We start from the raw sequence: 21,707 nt of genomic DNA on the forward strand, positions 1-21,707 counted from the left end.
TGCATTGGTGATCATTTTCCAGAACTCCCTGGACTCAGGAAAGGTCCTGGCAGATTGGAAAACTGCTAATGTAACACCCTTATTTAAGAAGGGAAGTAGACAAAAAGCTGGAAACTATAGACCAGTTAGCCTAACATCTGTGGTTGACAAAATGTTGGAGTCCATTATTAAGGAAACAGTAACAGAGCATTTGGATAAACATAATTTAATAGGACAGAATCAGCATGGTTTTACGAAGGGGAAGTCATGTTTGACAAATTTGCTCGAATTCTTTGAGGCTGTAACATACAGGGTGGATAAAGGGGAACCAGTGGATGTAGTGTATTTGGACTTCCAAAAGGCATTTGACAAGGTTCCACACAAAAGATTACTGATCAAGATAAAAAATCACGGGATTGGGGGTAATATACTGGCATGGGTGGAAGATTGGCTATCTAACAGAAAACAAAGAGTTGGGATAAATGGTTCATTCTTGGGCTGGCAATCAGTAACTAGTGGTGTTCCGCAGGGGTCAGTGCTGAGACCCCAACTCTTTACAATCTATATTAACGATTTGGAGGAAGGGACCGAGTGCAACATATCCAAGTTTGCCGACGATACAAAGATGGGAGGGAAAGCAGTGAGTGAGGAGGACATAAAAAACTGCAAAAGGACATAGACAGGCTAAGTGAGTGGGCAGAGATTTGGCAGATGCAATATAATGTTGGAAAGTGTGAGGTTATGCACTTTGGCAGAAAAAATCAAAGAGCAAGTTATTATCTAAATGGAGAGAAACTGCAAAGTGCTACAGTACAAAGGGATCTGGGGGTCCTGGTGCATGAAACACAAAAAGTTAGTATGCAGGTGCAGCAGGTGATCAGGAAGGCCAATGGAATCTTGGCTTTTATTGCAAGGGGGATGGAGTATAAAAACAGGGAAGTCTTGCTGCAGTTATACAGGGTGTGGAGATGCCGGAGTTGGACTGGGGTGGACAAATGTAAGAAGTCACACAACACCAGGTTATAGTCCAACAGCTTTATTTGAAATCACAAGCTTTCGGAGCGCTGCTCCTTCTTCAGGTGAAGTGGAGAAATGCATAAAGACACAGCTTATATAGTCAGAGAATCATGTCAGATGTTTACAGGTAACCTTTCCAACTGCCATTTATCACACCTCGACAGAGAGATAATCACAGCAGTCAAAGGTGTGAATGGTGTCCAAACAGGTCAGTCAGGGAAACATTACATCAAAGAACAATGAGGTGGGGTCACAAGGGGTCAAATATTGCAGATGCTGGGGTCTGTATGAAAAACAAAAAAACAGACAAAAAACATTTTTTTTGGCTGGAAATCACAGCAGGTCCGGCCGCATCTGTGTAGAGAGAACAAGCCAATGTCGACTCGAGTCTGGATGACCCTGCATCAGGTGGGGTTACATGTAGCGTGACATGAACCCAAGATCTCGGTTGAGGCCGTCCTCATGGGTGCGGAACTTGGCTATCAGTTTCTGCTCAACGATTTTGCGTTGTCGTGTGTCTCGAAGGCCACCTTGGAGAATGCTTACCCGAAGATCGGAGGCTGAATGTCCTTGACTGCTGAAGTGTTCCCCGACTGGGAGGGAACACTCCTGCCTGGTGATTGTTGCGCGGTGTCCGTTCATCCGTTGTCGCAGTGTCTGCATGGTCTCGCCGATGTACCATGCTCCGGGGCATCCTTTCCTGCAACGTATGAGGTAGACAACGTTGGCCGAGTCACATGAGTATGTACCATATACCTGGTGGGTGGTGTCCTCACGTGTGATGATGGTATCTGTGTTGATGATCTGGCATGTCTTGCAGAGATTGCTGTGGCAGGGTTGTGTGGTGTCATGGTCGCTGTTCTCCTGAAGGCTGGGTAATTTGCTGCGAACGATGGTCTGTTTGAGGTTAGGCGGCTGTTTGAAAGCGAGTAGTGGAGGCGTGGGGATGGCCTTAGCGAGGTGTTCGTCGTCATCGATGACATGAAGGCTGCGAAGAACATGGCGTAGTTTCTCCGCTCCGGGGAAGTACTGGACGACGAAGGGTACTCTGTTGGTTGTGTCCCGTGTTTGTCTTCTGAGGAGGTCTATGCGATTTTTCGCTGTGGCCGGTCGGAACTGTCGATCGACGAGTCGAGCATCATATCCCGTTCTTACAAGGGCGTCTTTCAGTGTCTGTAGGTGTCCATCGCGTTCCTCCTCATCTGAGCAGATCCTGTGTATTCGCAGGGCTTGTCCATAGGGGATGGCTTCTTTAACGTGGTTAGGGTGGAAGCTGGAGAAGTGAAGCATCGTGAGGTTGTCCGTGGGCTTGCGGTAGAGTGAAGTGCTGAGGTGTCCGTCTTTGATGGAGATTCGTGTGTCCAGGAATGAGACTGATTCTGAGGAGTAGTCCATGGTGAGTTTGATGGTGGGATGGAACTTGTTGATGTTATCGTGTAGTCTTTTCAGTGATTCTTCGCCGTGGGTCCATAGGAAGAAAATGTCGTCGATGTATCTGGTGTATAGCGTTGGTTGGAGATCCTGTGCAGCGAAGAAGTCTTGCTCGAACTTGTGCATGAAGATGTTTGCGTATTGGGGTGCGAATTTGGTCCCCATGGCTGTTCCGTGTGTTTGGGTAAAGAACTGGTTGTCGAAGGTGAAGACATTGTGGTCAAGGATGAAGCGGATGAGTTGTAGGATGGCGTCTGGAGATTGGCTGTTGTTGGTGTTGAGTACTGAGGCTGTCGCAGCGATGCCGTCATCGTGGGGGATACTGGTGTAGAGTGCCGAGACATCCATCGTGGCGAGGAGTGTTCCTGGTTCAACTGGTCCGTGGGTGCTGAGCTTCTGTAAGGAGTCTGTAGTGTCGCATCAGAAGCTGTGGGTTCCCTGTACGATGGGTTTCAGGATGCCCTCGACATATCCAGAGAGGTTCTCACACAGGGTTCCGTTGCCTGATGCGATAGGACGTCCAGGTGTGTTGGCTTTGTGTATCTTTGGGAGGCAGTAGAAGTCTCCCACGCGGGGAGTACGTGGGATGAGAGCATGTAGGATGCTTTGAAGGTCTGGATCGAAGGTTTTGATCAGTCTGTTGGGTTGGCGGGTGTGTTCTTTGGTCGGATCTGCGGGTAACTGTCTGTAGTGTTCCTGGTTGTCCAGTTGTCGGTATACTGCTTTGCAATAGTCCGTTCTGTTCTGTATGACAATGGCACCTCCTTTGTCTGCTGGTTTGATGACGATGTTGTGGTTGGTCTTGAGAGCGTGGATGGCGTTGCGTTGTGCTCGGGTGACATTCTGGACTGTCTTGTGAGTGCGGCTGATGAATCTGGTGTTGATGCATCTCCTGACAGCTTGAGCATACATGTTAATCCAGAGAGGTTCTCACACAGGGTTCCGTTGCCTGATGCGATAGGACGTCCAGGTGTGATTATCTCTCTGTCGAGGTGTGATAAATGGCAGTTGGAAAGGTTACCTGTAAACATCTGACATGATTCTCTGACTATATAAGCTGTGTCTTTATGCATTTCTCCACTTCACCTGAAGAAGGAGCAGCGCTCCGAAAGCTTGTGATTTCAAATAAAACTGTTGGACTATAACCTGGTGTTGTGTGACTTCTTGCAGTTATACAGGGTATTGGTGAGGCCACACCTGGAATACTGCGTGCAGATTTGGTTTCCATATTTAAGAAAAGATATACTTGCTCTCGAGGCAGTTCAGAGAAGGTTCACTCGGTTGATTCCAGAGATGAGGGGGTTGACGTATGAGGAAAGGTTGAGTAGGTTGGGACTCTGCTCATTGGAGTTCAGAAGAATGAGAGGCGATCTTATCGAAACATATAAGATTGTGAGGGGGCTTGATCGGGTGGATGCGGTGAGGATGTTTCCACTGATGGGTGAGACTAGAACTAGGGGGCATAATCTTAGAATAAGGGGCTGCCCTTTCAAAACTGAGATGAGGAGAAACTTCTTCACTCAGAGGGTAGTAAATCTATGGAATTTGCTACCCCAGAGAGCTGTGGAAGCTGCAACATTAAATAAATTTAAAATGGAGATAGACATTTTCCTAGCAGATAAGGGAATTAGGGGTTACGGGGAGAGGGCAGGGAAGTGGACGTGAGTCTAGATTCAGATCAGCCATGACCTTATTGAATGGCGGAGCAGGCCCGAGGGTCCATATGGCCTACTCCTGCTCCTATTTCTTATGTTCTTATGTTCTTATAACCTAACGAAGTACTGCTATAGATTCATTGTATTTTTTAAAAAAGGAAACAAATGTTTTTGCCAACTTCAGAAAGATATGAGCCAGCCATCCTAACAGATTTTCACATTTAAAAATAAATAAAAGCAAAGAATACTAGGGAATCATCTACTGACAATGTCTCGAAAATTCCTCATGATGTACCAATTAAAATGAAGTTAAAATTAACTTGATGTTGGTGAGTGAGAAATTAGCATCCCTAATGTGCAAGGGACAATTTCGAGTGCCAGAGGAACACTTGTTTACTGGAGCAAAGCACATAAAATAAGGGCAGAGACCCGTGAATCTGGATCTCTGTCCCATCTACTTGGCCCCAGGTTTTCTGGGGATTCCTGTGCCTCTGGAAGGCTAAGAGCAGTAATTTAGGAGGTAAGAGGGGACATTCCCACCTCATTTTCCTCTTTGGTCTTCAGCCAGTGCTTAGTTTGCTGGGTGCCCAGAAGGAATTGATTGAATATCTGAGTGGGTCAGGCAGATTTAGAATAGGTCCCAAAAGTAAAATCCCTTTTTTTCCCCCATTAAACATCGGGTCAGGGATCAGCCCAGGGGTCCTTCTGGATGCTGTTTTTGGAAAGCAGCCAGAAAGCCTTGACCATGTCATTGTTGCAGTGCTACCAGGTACTTGGCCAGCCAGGAGATGGGCCTGCACCGTGGGAATGTCTGGGCCATGCAAATATTGTGAATCTCCAAATGCAGAAAGATTTAAGTCTGAACGGGCTCAGTGCCCTTTGGGTACGTTGCGCCAGAGTAGCATCCAAAGGAAAATCATCCCTGCAAAGTTTAGAGTGCTCAGCACTGAAGAATTTGGGAACATAAGGGAACCTCAACACTATCAATGGGAAAGAATGTATTGGTCCTACCAAATGAAAATTGGGATCTTTGTTTCTCAATAAATGCTCTATTAAATGAAGCAGGCTAGTAGGTTCAACGAATTAAACAAAGATGGTTACGTTTTCCCACCTTTTGCTTGGAATAATTGGATGAACTTTAATCACAAGATCTGTTATGCATTCTTCATCTTCACCACAGTCTTTGGAGAATGGAATCTGCGTTAACAGTTTGAATGGAATGTTAAATTATTTACATAAACAATTCAGTATTTAATAAAACCAATCTGTGGTATCTCCTGAACTTACAAAATACTCTCTGGACCTTGCTGTGTAGGCATCAAGAGTAGGACCAACGTCAATATTTTGTGGACCAAAGTCTAAACGTAGACCAATTGGGTTAACAATATCTCCAGTGTCCTAGTTAGGAGAGAATTACAACCATAATTGGAGCGCAACATCTAGAATTATATGGAATATACAACGAAATTGTAGAAATACACATGCCTGTTGCAAAAGGAATTGTAGTTGTTAGCAAAAATATAGGCTTGCTATAAGGTTGTTTTACAATACAACTGTGCACTTGAAACCATGTTTAGCCCTCGTATAAGCTGCCAAGCCAGTTATAGTAATCAACAGAGTGAGAAATGTTCTGAGATTTAAAACAAATAATTTAGCATCATACTTACTTGGACATAAAAGCCAAGTTCATTGCATCTTAGCGTGTTATCAACTGTAATGTCCTTTTGTATTTCACGGTCATGGTTTGCTTGAAACAATCCTCGTGAACTAACACGAGATGACTTGAGTTCTGCATCCAATGTTGCATTGTACCTAATGTCTGGCAGAGTTTGAAAAGGATTATTTTAATAAGACATTTCCTGTCTCCAAAATCTTTGAGATGTTTCATCTATTTTATAACCTAAAACTATATAATCAAATGAAGGCACTGCTAGCAAGAATAATAGAAAAATGTAGCTTATTAGGAATTGATACCACATATAGATATCTAATGAATTCCTTATGTTACCATAAGTGACTGAAAAAGACTAAATATGATTACTTAATATAACTGTGTTGTGTTACCAAGAAATTAAAAATAAATGTGAAACATGGTTTGGCAAGCTCTGCCTCTTATTGCTTTGGTCAAGAGAACAGGCAATTCAATGATGGAGAAAGTCATAATTGTTCTTCTGTCCTTGGATAGGATGCTCATCAGATCTGTTCAACAGTATTGCTAAACACTTGCAGACTCAATGCATCCATGATGATTCAAGTTTGAGCGTCTATTTCAACTGGGATCTGAATCTAGAACATTGTCTAGGAGCAAAACATTACATAGCCCAGTACTATGTTGCTTTTTTCAAACCTAAGGCATTTACCAAGTATCTCTCAAAAGATCGTTTTGAAGAAGGGTTCGACCAGAAACGTCAACTCAAATTTCTCTCCACGGATGTTGCCTGACCTGCTGAGTCTTTCCAGCATTTTCTGTTGTTATTTCGGATTTTCAACATCTGCAGTATTTTGCTATCGTTCTCCACATAGGGTTGGGTTTATCTCTGTACCACCACCGAAGAGTTTGTGTTGGAATCCTTGTGCTACTGTCTCTGACTTTGTCCAGTCAGTCCAGTTTTGACTGGGGTTAGGCACAATCATATAAACCCTTTAGAGTCAATTTTAACTTGGGGCAAGAGTGCAATGTGCAAGGCCTGGGGTGAACGGGAAGTGCCCATGATGGCACTTGCATGAGTTCTGAGCCATTTTAACATCCAGGCCTAAATACTATTTTGGAGCTCGGTTTAGCGGTTGGAACCATCCCAGGCCATTAACTGTACACCCAGGTAGGTTGTGAGTTCTTGCTGAACTAGAAATTGTAAATAAGTAAGAATAAAATAAAATCTATAAATGTATAGGCCCTGAAATTTCACTGGGGTTGTCCAGTCCGTGTTATAACTCTGGCAGGAGACAGGTGGCACCTCTCCAAAAGATGATGGCAACCTGGCTGGAGTTATGATGGGAGGCTGGAATAACCCCAATGGAATTTCAGGGCCATACTGATTTTGTCTGTCAATGTAAATCTTGGTGTGGAGATGCTGGTGTTGGACTGGGGTGGACAAATGTAAGAAAACACACAACACCAGGTTATAGTCCAACAGCTTTATTTGAAATCACAAGCTTTCGGAGCGCTGCTCCTTCGTCAGGTGAAGTGGAGAGATGCATAAAAACACAACTTATATAGTCAGAGAATAATGTCAGATGTTTACAGGTAAAGATTACCTGTAAACATCTGACATTATTCTCTGACTATATAAGCTGTGTTTTTATGCATCTCTCCACTTCACCTGACGAAGGAGCAGCGCTCCGAAAGCTTGTGATTTCAAATAAAGCTGTTGGAATGTAAATCTTGGTAATATAAAATGATATAACTGATTCTGACACTGCATATGGCACTATATGTAAGAAAAGGAAAATAAAATGTAATGATCCTTACTGATTGATGATCCAGGTTTTTCAGGTTTGATTGTAGCTTGGAAGCATATTTTGATTTGGCCACAAATTTGACTCTTTCCATTGACCAGACAAGTTTTGTTCAAAATGGACAGTTTTGTTGGCTCGAATATCAATGTAACACTTACATTTGCAATGCTTCGTGACCTGAAAAAAGAAATAAAAACTCTGTTGTTACACATTATGACTATCAATACTTAAATGATAGCCAAGCACTAATTGAATTAAAGCAAGTACAGTTACAGCATGAGAAAAGCTAAAGCATCTACCTATGGGATGAGGTTCCTCAGAACCTGCGTTTATAGTCCACATACCAATGGATTAGATTTAGTCATCCAAATGAATCACAAGCAGCAACCACAAGACATTGTGACTGAAGGATGACTTGATTTTATCCCTTATCCCTGTGCAAATTTAAAAAAAATTGTTCTCAGGTTATGGGCAGCATTGACAAGGCCAGAATTATTACTCATTACAGTTGCCCTGTAAGGTAGTGGTGGGCTTTCTTCTTGAACTGCTGTAGTCCTTGTGATGTTGCTCCCACAATGGAGTTAGGTGGGGCATTTCAGGATATTGACCCAGCAACAATGAAGGAATTACGATATATATCCACATCAGGAAGGTGTATGACTTGGTGGAAAACTTAGAGGTAATGGTGTTCCCATTACTTTGTTACTCTTGTAGTTCTCAGGTTGCAGAGGAGGGAAGTGTTGTTGAGGTAACCTTGATGAGTTGCTACAGTGAATCCTGTAGACCAGACTTAGTCTTCACAAGGTCTGTGTGGTGGTCACTTTTATCAATGCTATTGCGGACAGACATGTCCACAACAGGTAGGTTGGTGAGTACGATGTCAAATACGCTACTTCCTTTTGTTGATTCCCTCACTACCTGCCGCTGTCCCGGTCTGGCATCTATGTCCTTCAGGGCTCGGTCAGCTCAGTTAGTGATGGGACTACTGACCTACTCTTGGTGATTGCTATTGAAGTCCCCCAACCAGAGTTTATTCTGTACCCTTGCTTCTCTCAGAGCTTTCTCCAAATGATGTTCAACAGCAAGGAGTACTGATTCATTAGCTGAGGGGGACGGGAGGGGCAGGGTGGGGGTGGCGGTGGTAAGTGATGATCAGCAGGAAGTTTCCTTGGCCTTATTTGACCTGAAGCCATGAGACCTCAAGGAATACAGATCAATGTTGAAGACCCCCTGGGCCAAACCCACCTGATTGTATACTACCATGCACCTACTTTTTTTAATTCATTCATGGGATGTAGGCTTTGCTGGCAAGGCCAGCATTTATTGCCCATCCCTACTTGCCCTTGATATTGAAGTCACACAACCAGAGTATATTCTGTATCCTTGCCTCCCTCAGAGCTTCCTCCAAATGATGACCTCTGGTGGGCTAATCCTGCCATTGTTGCAGAGTATACCCTGGGATGTTTATGGTGCAGTCTGGGATGTTGGCTAATAGATATGGGGGAAAAGTTGGGTTGAATTGTGCCTCTCGTTAGCGCCCCCGGGGGAGCGCTAATGGAGTGCAAATCCCCTAGCGCCTGGGCGCGGCGCCGCTACTGCCTCCCGCGAAATTCAGTGGGAGGTTAGCGGCAGCGGTAGCCAGTAGCGCTGCGCCACCGGCGATGACATCATCGCTATGCGCAGTGCCCCGCTGGCGCCCCAGCTGCAAACTTCCCTTGCATCCCCTAACCTATTGCCGGACGATGTGTCCAACAGAGAGCGTTCTTGTAGCGGCAACGCTAGTAAAAGGGGCAGGTGTCGGCTAGCCATTTTCTTTTGGCCGACTGCCAGCACCTGTCCCTTTCCCCTTTTGTTCTCGGGGTGCCGGCCGCGATCACTTATCCTGGCACTCTTCTAGAGTGCTGGGCTGTTTTCACGGCACCCCGCTCCCCAGTGGGGCCCTGGTGCGTGCAGTGCTAGGCCCCTCCCCTTTAATCAGGGAAGGAGGCCTGCAATGACGCAGCGCTACGTGCTGAGGTGCGTGGCGCTGTTGCATGTAGCGCTGTAATCTTCAGTTGTAGCGCCCCAAGAAGGAGGTGGAGCGCTTCCAGTAGTGCTCCATCTCCTGCTAGGGGTGCTACTTGTTGTGTTTGTACCGCTATACACAACTACATAAAATAATAAAGTAGCAGAGACTGAGAGTAACTTCAAGTGATCTTTACTGGTTAACTGGAACTTCGGCACTGACTATACAAATCGATACGCGTCTGTTATATACGTTCGCAACTAAGGATGTACATCCGCAAAACAAAGTAGTTCCTTCAATGTTGTATACATTACACTTCCTCCCCCTTTAGTTTAATAGTATATTAACGCAAAATTTCTATAATTAACATACAGAGCCTGTCTTTACAGTAACAAAATTCAAATTCCAACATAACATTTTATTTTGTCAACAGCCCTTTTACAAGTCAAGTCTCTGGGGAGGCCTCCTCTGCCTCACTGGGTAACGTCTCTCCAGACTCTTTTGCTTTGGGGAATGAGACTGTACAGGTACAGATGCATCAGGTGAGCTATCAGCACAGGTAGAGCTCTCAGCTGTGGATGAGGCTGGTGCTGATGCTGATGAATCAGGAGTGTCTGTTTCCATGTCAAGTGAGTCTGGGCGAGGTATAGGGGTGTTTTCCACCTGAACATCCAGAATTTGGTCCACATGACGTCTCAAAACGTTCTCTCCCACATCCACAGTATACATCAGTGGTCCCTCTCTTGTGGATATTGTCCCTGGTTGCCACTTTTCCGTCTGGAAATCACGAGCAAGAACTGACTGTCCCACACTGAAGCTTCTTGTTGGCTTAGCATTCAAATGTTTGAACTGTTTGTTCTCTACATCACGACGTACATTCGGTTTAAGAAGGTCCATGCGAGATCTCAGGTTCCTGTTCAGAAACATTCTCGCTGTACATTGCTTTGATGGCCTTCTTGAAAGTCTGTACGAATCTTTCTGCCAAGCCATTAGAGACAAATTGTCGTCCATTGTCTGTGCAGATTTGTTCTGGTAGGCCATTTCTAGCGAATATGGTCCTCAGAACTGAAATGGTCTTTTCAGATGTGGTTAATTTCACTTTAATGACCTTGGGCCATTTGGAATGTGCATCGACTGCAATCAAGAACATGGAGTCCATGAACGGTCCAGCAAAGTCGATGTGCACACATTGCCATGGTGATGAGGGCCATTCCCATGGATGGAAAGGGGCTTGTGGTGGTGCGTTCTGGACCCTTTGACATCCTGAGCAGCTCTTTGTCAGGTCCTCGATCTGTTTGTCAATTCCCGGCCACCACACGTATCCACGGGCAAGGCTTTTCATCTTTACCATACCTAAGTGGCCTTCATGCAGTTCATCTAGCATTCGGTTATGAAGCTTGGGAGGAATCACAACTCGTGAGCCGCACATCAGTGTTCCCCGACACACTGATAGCTGCTCCCTCCTAGCTGAGAATGCTGGAAACAATAAGTCACCATGCACTGGCCACCCCTTCACAGTGATGTCATAAACTTTTGACAATGTAGGGTCATTGCTGTCTCTCTTTCAATGAGGGAGTTTGTCACTGGTAGCTGCTCAACTATTGTCATGTGAAATACCTCTGCTGAGTCAACTGTTGTAGTTCTCTCTGAGGTCGGCAGTGGTAAACGTGACAAACCATCGGCGTTGCCATGTTGCTTGGTCCCCTTGTATTCAATGTCATACAGGTGAGCCCCTAGGAAGAGTGACCATCGCTGTAGCCATTGTGCCGTCATCACTGGAACGCCCTTCCTTGGGTTGAAGATTGAAACAAGAGGCTGGTGGTCAGTTAACAGTGTAAACTGTTGACCATACAAGTAGTGGTTGAATTTCTTGACTCCCCACACAAGGCTGAGGGCTTCTCGGTCAATCTGTGCATAATTGCGTTCAGCTGTAGTCAATGATCTTGAGGCAAAGGCTATTGGTCTTTCTGAGCCGTCTGGGAACTTATGTGACAACACGACACCAATGCCATGGGGTGAAGCATCACATGCCAGTGGAATAGGTAAGGATGGGTCAAAGTGAGCTAGCACCTCTTCTGAAGTAATGAGTCTTTTACTCTCTTGAAAAGCTTGTTCACAGCTGTCACTCCACTTCCATTGTGACCCTGTCTGTAGCAGTGCATTTAGTGGATGTAACACTGTGGATAGGTTGGGCAAGAACTTGTGATAGTAGTTCACCAGTCCAAGATATGATCTCAACTGAGACACATTTTCAGGTATTGGTGCATTAATCACAGCTTCAATCTTGTCTGGAGACTTGTGTAAACCGTCCTTGTCAATCACATGTCCACAGTATGAGATTTCCTTTTTGAAAAACTCACACTTGTCTCGGTTCGCTCGGAGCCCATACTCCCGTAACCTGATGAGCACCTGTTCGAGGTTGGAAAGGTGGTCGTTGTCATTCTTGCCAGTAATGATGATGTCATCAAGCTAACACTGAGTACCTGGGATCCCCTGCAGGACTTGGTCCATTGCCCTTTGCCAGATTGCAGGAGCTGATGCTATTCCGAATGCCAGCCGATTGTACTGGTAAAGGCCTTTGTGCGTATTTATTGTCAGGTACTTCTTTGATGCATCATCAATTTCCATTTGGAGATAGGCCTGGGCCAAGTCAATCTTTGTGAAGCGTTCCCCTCTTAACAGGGAAGCAAAGATGTCCTCAATGCGAGGCAATGGGTACTGTACTGTGTGGAGGACTGGGTTAACAGTCACTTTAAAGTCTCCACAGATGCGCACTTTTCTTGGCTTTCCTGGTTTTGTGCTGGAGGTTTTCTTCATCACTGGAACTATAGGTGTGGCCCATTCACTCCAATCCACCTTGGACAGGACCCCTAACTGCTCCAAGTTCTCCAGCTCTGCTTCTACTGAAGGGCGAATTGCATAAGGCACTGGTCTGGCCTTATGGAACTTTGGATTTGCATTCTCCTCAATCTTAATTTTTGCTTTCATGCCCTTAAGTGTTACTATTCCCTTCTTGAACACTTCCTGAGAGTCAGAGAGTATTTGTGACAGTCTCTCAGGAGTGGCGTTGCTGTCCTCCTTTGCTGACACAAACAGTGCTTGGATGGTGTGCCAATCCAACTGTATTTTCCTGAGCCATTCGCGTCCCAGCAATGGTGGTCCTCCATTTTCCAGTACATAGAGGTTCAATTGCGGTATTTTTTCTTTGTATGTCACTGTCACTTTTATTTTACCTTTGGGGCACACTCTTTGTCCTGTGTATGTCTTTAACAGTACTTTAGTTGGCCTTAGCAGTATGTGTGAAAACAGTCGTTTGTAGTCATGTACAGAGATCACTGTTAAAGCTGAGCCTGTGTCCAACTCCATTTTCAGCCTAACTCCTGCCACTTCTGGAGTAACCCATATTATTCTGTGATCCCCTGTCTCTTTCACACTGTGTAGTTTTAGACAAGCCAAATCCTCTTCCTCTGAGTCTGTGTCACTTTTTTCTTTATCTGAACTGTCTTCAGTCACGTGGTGTATCTTCTTGTATCTATCTTTGAAAGGTTTCTTGTTTTCAGTCACTTGATGTACCTTTTTGTTACTCTGTATTGTATCAGTTTTCGGCTTCTTATTTGCTTTGCAGACTCTTTCAATGTGCCCTCGTCTGCCACATTGTCTGCAGTCTTTGGCCTAGAAATTCATTGTAGCCACTTTTGGGGCGGTAAAGTCGGGCGGCCGCTAAAGTTTGCGCCCGGCGCAAAATCGAGGCCACTTCTCCGATATTCATTAGCTTCGCCCTAAGAGTTTGCTCGAGCGCTAAAACTGGCGCTGCACGCCTCACTTTAGGCGCTAAGCCGGAGGTGCTGAGCGAGAGCGCCGAGGCCGGGCGCAGCGCAGGTGCGGCCATCTCGTGATTGACAGCAGACACCCTGGCGCCGGCCAGCTCTTAAGGGGGAAGGGTCAACTTGGTCTGCTGCCACGCCCTGGATAGTGGAGCCCTCCAGCTAGGCCTGAACACTGCTGCTGGACCCAAATAATGCCTGAAGCCATGCAGAAGGCCCGTGAACGAGCGCAGCGCTTCTCAGAGCTCGATCTGAGTGTGCTGGTTGGTGCTGTGGAGAAGAGGCGCCATATTTTGTACCCGGACAATGGCAGGAAGGCGCCGGGCCGCGTCTACCGGAGAGCCTGGAGGCATGTCGCCAGCAAGGTGTCAGCCAACAGCGAGGTCCCCAGGAGCGGTGTCCAATGGCGCAAAAAGTTTAATGACCTCACTCGGATTGTCAGGGTGAGTACCCTTTCCAGTGTCCTCCTCATCCTTGCATGTGCACCTCACATTATGGGCAAAGGGACCTGAAAGCCCTAATGGCCAGCCCTCATGCAGCAGCTATGGGACAGGCATGAACATCAATTGCACATTCTGCACTTAACACACTGGCCAAGCTATTCCACCATGGGAGGCAGTGCACACAAGATCAGGGCTACACGCTGGCCAGGCTATTCCACCATGGGAGGCAGTGCACACAAGATCAGGGCAACACACTGGCCAGGCTATTCCACCATGGGAGGCAGTGCACACAAGATCAGGGCTACACACTGTACTTAGAGGCCGTCCTTTCTCTTGCAGGCCAAGCTGGCCAATAATAAGAAGAGCCGGACTGCGACCGGGGGAGGCCGACCCCAGATCCAGCCGCTCACCGAGCTGCAACATCGCGTGAAGCGCATCATGGGTGGCCGGGTGATTGGCCCCGTTGCATGTGGAGAAGCCGACCCTGTTCTGGGCACCAATGGTAAGGACATCACCTTTTGGACCTCTCTCGTCCCACTTGCGCATCAGATCTACATCCTTTGCCACTGTCCGATCAATGCGCTGAATGCCACCACTCATGCATCCCTCGCTGACACCCTCTCCTCACTCTAAAGCTACTCTTGTGCCTTCCTGCTTTCAGATGGTGAGGAGGAGGTCCCTGAACTTGCCAGTGACAGCCCCTCAGAAGAGGAGGAGGAGGAGCAAGAGGAAGGCGGCCCATCAGGGGAACCCTCAGCCGCGGCAACCCATGCGAATGTAGGGGACACGTCTTCCCTGGAGGGGAGCGTGGCGGAAGTGTCGGAGGGGAGGGGAGCTCATGGGACCTGCGGCCTGCAGAAACGCGGGAGGGGGGTGGAAGCTCAGTGGCCTTCTCCCCAGAGGGGGGAAGGGTCGGAGGGGAGTCCAATTGCTGGGCCCAGCGGCGTCCAGCAACGCAGGAAGGGTCGGCCAGCTCGGTGGCCTTCTCCCCAGAGGGAGAGTCTGGCCTCCAGTCCGGAGATGGTCTTCGCCGAGGAGATGGGACGCCTCGAGGACTTGTCCGCGGACTCGGAGCGCCGGCACACGGAGCTCATGGGGGTAGTGGCACGGTTGCCTGAGGCCATCGAGTCCCTCTCTCGGAGTGTGACCGACGTCGGGGCCTCACAGGTCATCAGTTTGGCGGAATTCGGGGCAGAGCAGGCAGCGAGTCGGGCGGCATTCGGGGCAGATCAGGCAGCGAGTTGGGCGGCATTCGGGGCAGCTCAGGCAGCGAGTGGGCAGCTGATCAGTGGTGCCGTGCAGTCACTGGGTGCTCTGATGAGGTCACTGAACAGGGCAACACGGGCACTCACTGCTGCCACACTCGCTGTGTCAGCCAGGCATCGCCAGGGCACCCGGCGCGCTGCAGCAGCACAGTGGTCTGTCCCTCGGCAGATTGGTGCGCATGCTGCAGTGCTGGCCCGGGCGAGTGCCAGTGTCTCAGGCGACCAGCGAGCGCCTGCCATCCGCCAGCTTGCCCCCATTCCTCCAGCCGCCACTGCCACTCCCCCAGTGGAGCTGCCAGGAGCTGCTGCAGCGACTGATGCTGGCCAGCCACAGCTGCAGCATTCAACAGCCGCCCGCTCGACGGCCAGACCTCAACTAGGCCGACCCCCAAGGGCATCTGCCGTCACGACATGTGCCCCTCTGGAGCCTGCCCCCAGCCTTGCAGCAGCCAATGGCCTTACTTTGAGGAGGAGCAGCAGGGCGGGCAGGGGCCACACAAAGATGGCCAAGGCATCGCCCTAGCAGGCCAAAAAGTCGAATGTGTGGCCAGTTGTGTTTGTTTTTTGAGGCCGAGAATTGGATGTTTGTTTTTTGAAGGCCGGGAATTGGATGTTTGTTTTTTGAAGGCCGAGGATGTGATGTTTGTTTTTTGAAGGCCGAGGATGTGATGTTTGTTTTTTACGAAGGCCGAGGATGACGGCCATTTTAGTTGCACTGTTTTGTTAATCCTCTCCAGGTTGTGGGAGCGAGTAATGTGTTTGAGTGTTTTTTGGGGGTTTCGTCTGTTTTTGGTTTTCATGTGGGAAGGGCCCTGAGTTTGTACAATAAAGCATTTTATTTATTAACATTGTCCATGTTTGATCTTTGAAGTGTTTGTTGCCTTAACCGGCTGAGGGCTTGCGGAGCGGCTGCAATCATGTTCTTTCATTGGCACAAGGCATTCCCTGACAGGGGGCCTAGAAGTGACGTTCAATAAGCCGCCGACGGGCGGCCCTTGGACCTTCTGCCTTCCTCCTGGGCTGGTACTCCTCGTCCTCCTCCTCCTCATGCTCCTCCTGCTCCTCCTCCTGAGGTGGTGGTCCAACTTGAGGTGGCAGTGCCTGAGTCCTGCGGATAGCCAGGTTGTGCAGCATGCAGCAAACGACGACGAATTGGGAGACTCGCTCCTGCGAATACTGGAGGGCTCCCCCGGAGCGATCGAGACAGCGGAACCGTTGCTTGAGGACGCCGATTGTTTGTTCTATGATGTTCCTCGTCGCTTGATGGCTCTCGTTGTATGCCTCTTCAGCAGGGGTCGAGGGCACGCGGAGCGGGGTCATGAGCCAGGTACACAAAGGATAGCCTTTGTCTCCGATAAGCCATCCTCTTGGGTGAGGCTGTGCCTGGAACATGTCAGCCACAGTTGTCTGTCGCAGGATAAAGGCATCGTGGCTGCTGCCTGGAAAGCGGGCATTGACAGCTAGGATGCGCTGCCTGTGGTCACACACCAGCTGTACGTTGAGGGAATGGTAGCCCTTCCGGTTGCGGTAATCCTCGGCATGCTCCAGAGGTGCCCGCAAAGCCACATGCGTGCAGTCAATGGCGCCCTGCACCATGGGGAAGCCCGCTATTCTTGCAAATCCCACTGCACGCTGCTGCTGCTTGTCCAGGGTCATGGGGAAGGAGATGAATTGATGTCTCCTTCTGAAAAGGGCATCGGTCACCTGGCGGATGCAGCAATGCATGGCGAACTGGGAGATGTTAGCGATGTCCCCAGCAGCGGATTGGAAGGAGCCGGAGGCATAGAAGTTGAGAGCCACCGTCACCTTCGCTGCCACCGACAGAGACGTCCTGCGCATCAGCTGTGGCTGCAGATCTCTGTGAAGCAGCTGGCAGATGTTTGCAACCACCTCCCTTCTGAATTGCAGCCTCCTAACATGCTTCGCGGCAGACATGGTCAGATAGGAGGACTGTTGGCGGTATACCCTGTGTGGGTAAGGCCTCAGTTGGCGACGCCTGTTGCCCCCTCTGCGTCTAGCCAGGGCTGCCACTTTCTCACGGCGTCTGTAAGCCCTTCTGGCATAAGGCTGAAAGTCAGCGTTGGCACCCAATGCAGCCCCCATTATATGCTGGCAAACACTGAGCTCTCAATGAAGGCAAAGATAATTGCTAAGCTCTGGCCTGAGCCAAAAATACCTGTCCTAGTGTTGGTCCAAACCAGTAAGCTCTCCTCCTTGGTCTCTCTCCAAAAAACCGTTGCACAAGAGTGAATGCTGCAAAATGGCTGGCCTTTATAGTGCAGGGTAAGTGCCCTTTAATTAGTGCTCCCCGCGGCCCGCCTCGGCTGTGTACCGTTCCACTTCACAGTCGTTAGGGCCGCCCGGCGCACAATGGGCCGGCGCGAGTGAAGTTCCGGTTCGGGGCGCACAAAGGGCGTTGCACTAGGAAATGACATCATGATCTGCGCGCGCAGCAGGGCGCGCGCTAAGACTTTGCGCCGGCGCTAAATGTGTACTGAAGTTGGGGCGAGGCGCAGATCGCGCTGCGCCCGGGCGCTAAGTGCCTAGCGCTCGAGATCTACTCCTCCTAAGGCGCTAACGGCTGGCGCGCCCAACTGAATTTCTAGGCCTTTGTCTTTAAACCAACAGTCATTGTGGTCATGTGACATTTTGCCACAGCGATAGCACTTCTTTTCTTGTTTCAGTGACATTTTATTAGTTGAATATTCCAGGGATTTTTGTTGAATTTCTAAAGTGCCACGTGCTGCTACTTCCATTGATATTGCGATACTCAGAGCCTTCTCCAATGTGAGGTCTTTTTCAGACAGGAGCTTCTTTTGTGTGCTTTCACTTTGCATGCCACACACAAATCTGTCCCTCAATGCGTCTGATAAGCCCACTCAAAATTGGCAATGTTCTGATAATTTGCGCAACTTTGCCAAATATTCAGAAATGCTTTCATTTTTGCTCTGGTTCCGTTTATGGAATTTAAATCTTTCGGCTATGAGCAGTGGTTTGGGGCTTAAATGGTCTTGGAGTGTGTCCACTATTTGTTTGAATGTTTTGTTTGCTGGCTTTTCAGGGGTTAATAAACTACGTAGCAGCCCGTATGTCTTTGCACCCATAACACTCAGCAAAACAGTGGCTTTCTTTTCTACCTCCACTCCGTTAGCCTCACAGTACAACGCCACTCTTTCAATGTAAGTTGCCCAGTCTTCAATGCTGCTATCAAATGCTGCAATAGTGCCAATCATCGCCATTTTTTTTTCCAAACCCGTTTTTCTTTCTTTACTAGTTAGCTAACGTCATGCAAGTCCTGTGCACTTTTCACTTGACTTACGTATCCCCTGCCTAGCTTAGCAAGTGTGCACGGTTTTCTCTACCTTCTCGCTCCTTTCTTCCAAGTTTCGGTGTCCTCTGGATGCAATGCCAGAATAGGAAGACGTAGCTTCATAATTCTCGTTGCCAATTTGTTGTGTTTGTACCGCTATACACAACTACATAAAATAATAAAGTAGCAGAGACTGAGAGTAACTTCAAGTGATCTTTACTGGTTAACTGGAACTTCGGCACTGACTATACAAATCGATACGCGTCTGTTATATACGCTCGCAACTAAGGATGTACATCCGCAAAACAAAGTAGTTCCTTCAATGTTGTATACATTACACTACTAATGAATTTCCGGTGGAGGGGCGTTAAGATTAGCGTCCCGGCGACGTTAGCGGCCCAAAAGGGGCGCACCCAATTTTCCCCCCATGATTCTTCAGATATGACTATGTCAGGCACAAGTAAGGAGTGTGATGAAATACTCTCCACTTGCCTGGATGAGTGCAGCTCCAACAACACTCAAGAAGCTCGACACCATCCAGGACAAAGCAGCCCGCTTGATTGGCACCCCATCCACCACCTTAAACATTCACTCCCTCCACCACCGGCGTACCGTGGCTGCAGTGTGTACCATCTACAAGATGCACTGCAGCAACTCGCCAAGGCTTCTTCGGCAGCACCTCCCAAACCCGCGACCTCTTCCACCTAGAGGGACAAGGGCAACAGGCGCATGGGAACACCACCACCTCCAAGTTCCCCTCCAAGTCACACACCATCCTGACTTAGAAGTATATTGCCGATCCTTCATCGTCGCTGGGTCAGAATCCTGGAACTCCCTACCTAACAGCACTGTGGGAGTACCATCACCACACGGACTGCAGCGGTACAAGGCGGCAGCTCACCACCACCTTCTCCAGGGCAATTAGGGATTGGCAATAAATGCTGGCCTTGCCGGCGACGCCCACATCCCATAAACTAATTGAAAAAAAGGCTGTTGGTTGTCTGGTCTTTGGGAGAGCTCTTGCAATTTGGACACCAACCCTCAGATGTTAGTGAGGATGACTCTGCAGGGTTAACTGGGCTGAAATTTCCTTAATATTATCCTGATACAATACCTGGGTACTTTTTACAAAGGCAACTATAGAGAATGGTGATGATGACTTTACAGTGCACGGATAGTTTCCCGTATATATTTTAAATGTTAAGTGCATTGCAACATTTTATTACAAAATGCATTAATAAGCTTATGTCAGGCTTTGTCAATGGCAATATTCATTGTAAAAGTGTCAACATTTGGTTGCAGTACCTGTTATGTCTATGAATGGTGCTGTGATAACTGTGAAGCAGTGTTATCTGCTATAACAATAACTGCTACATAGGAGACTGAGAGTTAGTACTAAATAAAGAGGTTGGGGTTCATTTTGACTTAGGGTGATAGTGTAAAATGGGGGATATCGATTCAGCTGCCCAGTATACATTGACTTCAGTGGAAATGAAAATCGGGAGAGATGTTTAACGGGTGGCTGAATCAATATTGCCCATTTTACACAGTCACTCAAAGTCAACATGACCCCCAACCTGTTTATTTACTATTAACTATTCACATTGCTCCTGTGGATCTACAATACAGGTTGAGCGTCCTGAATCCAGCAACCTAGGGACCGAGGCCGAACCGGTTTTCGGGTTTTTCCGGGCTTCGGAATGTGTTTCTGAGGTCCGAAGTCCGGAAACGCCCAAGCCCAGGTTGCAATCTTTCCGGACTTCGGACATCAGAAACACGTGCCGAGTCTGGAAATGCCTGGGCCCAGATTGCGCTACTTCCAGTTTTTGGTAAGCCTCCCTCAGGGTGTCCGGATTCTGGAACATTTCACGGATTCCGGACCCTGTCACCAATCGCCCCAGAGTCCGGATTCCAGAACACTCTGGATTTCAGGATTCCGGATTTGGGACGCTCAATCTGTACCAGTATACTGTGACAACCAGGTAGAAAAGTTGAAAGTAACAACTGAGAGGTGGGAACAGTGGAAAAAATAACAAAAAGATTTAATTTAATTTTTTAAGAAACATTCTGACCAACAATGTAGTTTGGGATGAAGTGATTTTTGATTTGTTGAGGGAGACTGATGGTTGTGCCAAGGCCAGAGGAGAAAGTTTATGAGGTGCTATGATGCTCCTTCAAAACTGTACTGCAGTCAATCAATGAGGCCTGGACCATGGTGACTGACTGCCTGTTCAGGTGCTGGTCGCTGGAGTCTCAACAGAGGGAATAGCTGGATATTGTTACGTCAAGTAACTGTTTCAGCAAGAACTACTAGTCCACCAGGGCAGGTAAGGAGAGATGAAATATCTTTTATAATCATGTAAATAACTGAGAAATAGAATGTTAGTTTTGAGGAAGGAGGAATAAGCACATACATAAACCCAAGTAAACGCTGCAAATCCACCACAGCAGACAGGAAAAAAAAATCAAATGTTCAAAAATGTAGATAACTGGGAATAAAAGACTTTAGGAATGGTAGGTAAATAGTATTACAAATATTTTTCAGACAGATTCATATCTTTCTGTATCAGTAACATTAAATATTGGCCCTAATATTTACTCAGGTCACAAAGATAGCGGAGGGGAGGAGTTCCAGATGGGAAATCTGGAAGTAAGGGCTTCTCGAATGTCCTGCAGAAAATAACAGCAGGACGTCTTTTAATTTTCTTCAATAGGTTTCTTGCCCAAAAGCTAGCCAGATTGATAGGCTGGCTGCCTGTCGAGCATGAAAGCCTGTGGCACAAGGTTGCAGCTGGTGAGGGGAGAGGAGGGAGGGAGGAGATCGTGGGAGGCAGGGGAGATCGTGGGGTGGGAGACTGTGGGAGGTTTGAGATCGATAGTAGGGGGGAAGATCATGGGGGGGGGGAGATCAAGGTTGGGCTCTTCAGATGTAGGTCAAGGGGGATATCATGGAGGTCGGGGGAGATCGTAGGAGGTCGAGGGGAGGATTGTGGAGGTTGAGGGGGGATTGTGGAGGTCGAGGGGGGATTGTGGAGGTCGGGGGAGATCATAGAAGTCCGGGGGGGGGTGGGGCGGAGATTGTGGAGGAGATGGGGGGTGGTCGGCAGATGACAGGGTTTGTAAAGAGGTTTGCTTGTTGGGCCTGGAGGAAACACTCCCACTCTTCCTGGCCCACAAGCAGTACTGAAAATGCACTACCCTATGGATCCGGCCCTTCTCCTGTCCTTTTACCTGCCGGTATGTTGGCTTTCATAGCGAGAGGATTCGAGTGCAGGAGCAAGGATGTCTTGCTGCAGTTGTACAGGGCCTTAGTGAGACCACA

General features: G+C 47.9%; 1 protein-coding gene across 2 annotated transcripts in view; it reads right to left on the reverse strand.

The window, feature by feature from the left end:
* itga2.2 (integrin, alpha 2 (CD49B, alpha 2 subunit of VLA-2 receptor), tandem duplicate 2) overlaps positions 1–21,707 on the reverse strand; it is a 216,607-nt gene that overhangs the window by 44,457 nt on the left and 150,443 nt on the right. For both annotated transcript variants that reach the window (XM_085972514.1, XM_085972511.1), the window contains exons 16-19: positions 7,552–7,715; positions 5,750–5,901; positions 5,370–5,480; positions 5,194–5,279 (exon numbers count right to left, since the gene is read on the reverse strand). In XM_085972514.1, the coding sequence (XP_085828640.1) occupies positions 5,194–5,279; positions 5,370–5,480; positions 5,750–5,901; positions 7,552–7,715 (513 nt within the window). The remainder of the gene's footprint in view (positions 1–5,193; positions 5,280–5,369; positions 5,481–5,749; positions 5,902–7,551; positions 7,716–21,707) is intronic.

Source organism: Somniosus microcephalus, chromosome 2 (genome assembly GCF_052327205.1).
Source record: "Somniosus microcephalus isolate GS21.2 chromosome 2, FLI_Smic_1.0, whole genome shotgun sequence".
Classification (NCBI taxonomy): Eukaryota; Metazoa; Chordata; class Chondrichthyes; order Squaliformes; family Somniosidae; genus Somniosus; species Somniosus microcephalus.